Genomic DNA, 4,506 nt, shown 5'->3' on the forward strand with positions numbered 1-4,506 from the left:
CCCCCACCACACCCACCACCCCCCCACACACACACACACATACACAGACACAAAAACACCTACACACACACAACCCTACTTGTTTTAACTACTTTGTGGGGACCAGTGGGAAAATGTTCTCATCTTAATAAGCTCAGCATACTTTCCACTATAAAAGCCATTCAAATATCAAAATGTTCAGCTTTTCTGGGACATTCCGGTTTTTATTTTTCATTTTTGTAACATTTATACTTTTTAAAATATTCACCTTTTTCCAGCACATTTTGCCACATTCAAATGAATGGGAAAACTTTTCATATTGTTTTACGTTAAGCATACTTAGGTATGTTCAGGTAGAAACACCATTTCAACTATTAATTAATCAGCAAGTCTTCAGCTATTAATCCTGTAAACAACTTTTTGATATCTTTTATGGTTTTTTGCATAATTGTTGTTTACATTTTATGTTTCATTTCAATAGCCACACTCTAGTAGTCCTCATTGTAGGACTACTCTCTCTCTCTCTCTCTCTCTCTCACACAAACACAAACACAAACACCCACCACTACTTTTTTTTTACCTATTTTGTGGGGACCAATGGAAAATTTTTCACATCTTAATAAGTCAGCATACTTTCAGCAAGAAAAACCATTTTGGTATCAAAATGTTCAGCTCTTCAAGGGCATTGCTGCCTGTATTTATTGTATCTCATTCTTCAGCTTATTCAACAATGAGCTTCAGCCATTTCGTCTCAACAATTTCAACAAAGAACTTCAGCCATTTATTCTCATCCTTCAGCTATTTCAGCAATTGATTTCAGGCATTTTCATGGCGATCCTTCAGCATATCAGCATCCACACGCATTTTCAACAGGAAATGCATTTTTCTAGTTAAGTGCTGAAAGCGTCTCTAATTTCAGGTTTGTGTGTCTGTCAGTTTGACTGAGGGCAGAGCTCAGATATGCAGTCAGCTTTGCTCAACTTCATTATACTCAATGAGCAACCACTGTCTGTAGTGGAAAATGTCAGATTTCGCAGCCTGTTGAAGGACTTTAGCCCAGGTATAATTTGCCACCCAGAAAATACTTTTCAGAAATTGCTATACCCAAACTGTACAACTGCGTGTCATCACATTTTGTGGTGCAGCTAGAAGATTTTAAAGCCATGAGCTTCATAACTGATATTTGGACCTCATGTAAGCTGCATCAAAGGTGATCCCATCTATTCAGTTGCCATTTTACTGGACCCTCGATACAAAGATAAATGAGATCATTCTTTATTAATAAAAACTTAATGTGCTAATTTGGATACCTTTTAATGGTAAATGTGAAATCTTGCAAAAGCAAAGCTACATGTTTATTTCTAGCTCAAAAGTGGAAATTTGTAAATATGCATTAATTTGGAGAAGTGTGTGTCTCTTTGGCCTCCGACCATCTAGCGGTTGCATATATTTATCATTACTCATATTTATTATTTTGTTTATTAGTATTGATTGTTTCACTGCAGTGAAATAGCTAACGGCCCATCACTACTGTACTGTACTGTACTGTTGAATGTGTAAAGTTGCTTTGATTCTAAAGCAGCAGTACTTGAAATTTAACCAACTAAACTAAAAATGCGGCACAACTCACCTTTTGTTACATACAAATAGAAGAAGTTGCATAATTGATGTTTACATTTTATGTTTCATTTCAATAGCCACACTCTAGCAGTCCTCATTGTAGGACTACTCTCTCTCTCTCTCTCTCTCTCTCACAAACACAAACACAAACATCTACACACCCACCACTACTTTTTTTTTTTTACCTATTTTGTGGGGACCAATGGAAAATTTTTCACATCTTAATAAGTCAGCATACTTTCAGCAAGAAAAACCATTTTGGTATCAAAATGTTCAGCTCTTCAAGGGCATTGCTGCCTGTATTTATTGTATCTCATTCTTCAGCTTATTCAACAATGAGCTTCAGCCAAGTTGCTTTGATTCTAAAGCAGCAGTACTTGAAATTTAACCAACTAAACTAAAAATGCGGCACAACTCACCTTTTGTTACATACAAATAGAAGAAGTCGCAGTAGAGGATGGTCTGCACCACTCCAGCAACAATGGCTATCATGTCAAAGAATCCTTCAAAGTAGAACCTCCATATCCAGTTGATGAGGTAGAGGGCTCTGTAGAGTCCCAGGAAGAAAAGGTAGTGGGTCGTGATGGTCTCTGCCTCACCTGTCTTGCTGATCATGAAAAGCTGGGGCAGGATGGCCACAGATTCTAAGTAGATGGAAAATGTCCACAGGATCTGGTAAAAAGAATGTGGAGTACAGAGTGTTTGAGACTGACTAAAGTACTGACCCCACCTAACCCAGTATTGAGTACAAATAGGCTACTCAATGAATAAAAATGTTATACTACTATATATCCTATATCATTACATATACAGCATTACATTAATAGCCTATCACTCATGCACTGATGTAAAAGCAGTATTTGACTGTTATAGTTGGTTGGAATGGAGTTCGTTTGAACTATTTTGTGTAACTATTGATTACTTTCATTAGGGATTAATTTGCCGATTATTTTCTGGTTTATAAAACTTTTGACAATAGTGTGAAATGCTGTCATAATACTCTAAAGCAGGGGTGTCAAACTCAAATACACTGGGCCAAAATTAAAAACTGGGACAAAGTTGTGGGCCAGACTATATTTATTGAAATACTGAATAAAATTGGGCATGTTTTCCCTTCTCTCCAGATATATAATGCTAAATTTTTTCATATGGTAACAAACAAGTTGCTTAAACATTGAATTTGGAACAAGCAAACCTAATATTATAAACACATGAGAAATCAAATTTCAAATAAACACATCAGTGGCATTCCTTTCTTATTGTTTTGTGAACATTTTCTGCCGTAAAACCAGACTTCTTTTCATCTCCTCTACCTTCTGGAGCTTCTGCTTCATGTCCCGGTCCTTGAACTTGTCTTGGTGTTTTGTTTCATATGTTTTCTTATGTTATATTCTTTTGTTACAGCCACGTTGGCTCTGCACACAAGACAAACAGGCCTGTCCTTTACATTAAAGAACAGATAATCTTCCTCCCACCTGTCTTGAAAGCTCCTGTTTTCCATCTTTCATTTGGCCATTTTTTGGGAGGGGTGGATTAAATTTGCCTGAGGTGACTGGTAGCATTAGGTTGCAAATGAATGTCAACTAGTGATGCGTCAATCACAAACAATTCGTTCATTTTGAACGAATCTTTCCCATGACTCGAGAACATCGGGTTGTCTCGGGGAGTGATACGTTCATTTTGTGTTGACCTAGCATGCGCAACATCACATGTGCTCAGTATTACTGACAAAGTTGTCATGTTACATTACAAAAACGAATGTGACTAATCTTTTAAAGATTAGTACACCTTTTGAGTCCTCGGTTTTGAGTCGTTCGTTTTTGTAACATGACATGACCGCTTTGTTGGATACAGAAATTAGTTAATTTTCAACCGTCCTTAGTTTGTTTTGTTTTTTTTGACTAGATGCATTTTTATTATAAAATAACTTTTTATTTCCTACAGACTATAATTTTGTGAATATTTGTCAATATGGTTCTTTTCCATAACACTGAATATTTTAATAAAGAGTTGGTTAATGCTTTAAACTTCATCAGGGAAAATCTTTTTCTTACGTACGTACTTTTATTTATTTATTCTTTGTATTAACAAATAAACATCTGGATAAACATCAACTAAGCCTGCAGTGTAGAAAATAGAAATATATAAGTTCATGCATACATTTATTTTTAAATCTAGATGCAGTTATATAAAAATAGAGATTGACTCCTGAATTGTTATCATTTATTTTTATTTATAAAGTTTTACAGCAAAGGAAATGACTATCCCAAAATGAATTAAAATAAAATAAATGAAAACTCAAGCAAACCATAAAGCCAGAGGCTTTTAGATAATTTAGAGACAGTCTGTGTAACATTTTAGAACATTGCACACACTCTTGAATTATTACAAAACCAATAAATAAGGGGATAACTATCAAAAATGAATCAAATAAATTTAAATAAAAATAAATTACACTATACAGCCACAGCGCCTAATAATGTTAGGGTGATTTTTATTTTTAAGTAGATATGAATAGAATTAGTTGAGGTTTTTATTTTATAGCATACATAAGTCTATATACTTTAATCTCACAGTTATGTTTATGTAGTTTCATATCACCCTATGTGTTCACTGAATCACTGGTCAATATTTATAGTGTTAGCCAACTGGAGCACTGTTTAACATCAAAGGGACTGGTTCACTAAATCAGTGAATCTCATTAGATTTACAGCTTTGGCAAAGAGGGTCCACAGTTAGTTTACCTCTCACCACCTGGCAGATGAGCCCAGGGGAATTAGGGTTCACTGGGACACTATGGTTAGTAAACGGAAATCAGATCTGAAGCCAGGAAGAGGAGAAAACTTCAAAGGTAGAACCATTACACACACACACACACACACACACACACACACACACACACACAGG

General features: G+C 35.4%; 1 protein-coding gene across 1 annotated transcript in view; it reads right to left on the reverse strand.

Annotated features, from left to right (window-relative positions):
• Nucleotides 1–4,506, reverse strand: part of LOC109965145 (ER lumen protein-retaining receptor 2) — a 47,570-nt gene that overhangs the window by 23,298 nt on the left and 19,766 nt on the right. Inside the window, exon 4 of the mRNA XM_020608941.1 lies at nt 2,019–2,271. Coding sequence (XP_020464597.1) covers nt 2,019–2,271 — 253 coding nt within the window. The remainder of the gene's footprint in view (nt 1–2,018; nt 2,272–4,506) is intronic.

Source organism: Monopterus albus, unplaced genomic scaffold, assembly GCF_001952655.1.
Source record: "Monopterus albus unplaced genomic scaffold, M_albus_1.0 scaffold96.1, whole genome shotgun sequence".
Lineage (NCBI taxonomy): Eukaryota > Metazoa > Chordata > Actinopteri > Synbranchiformes > Synbranchidae > Monopterus > Monopterus albus.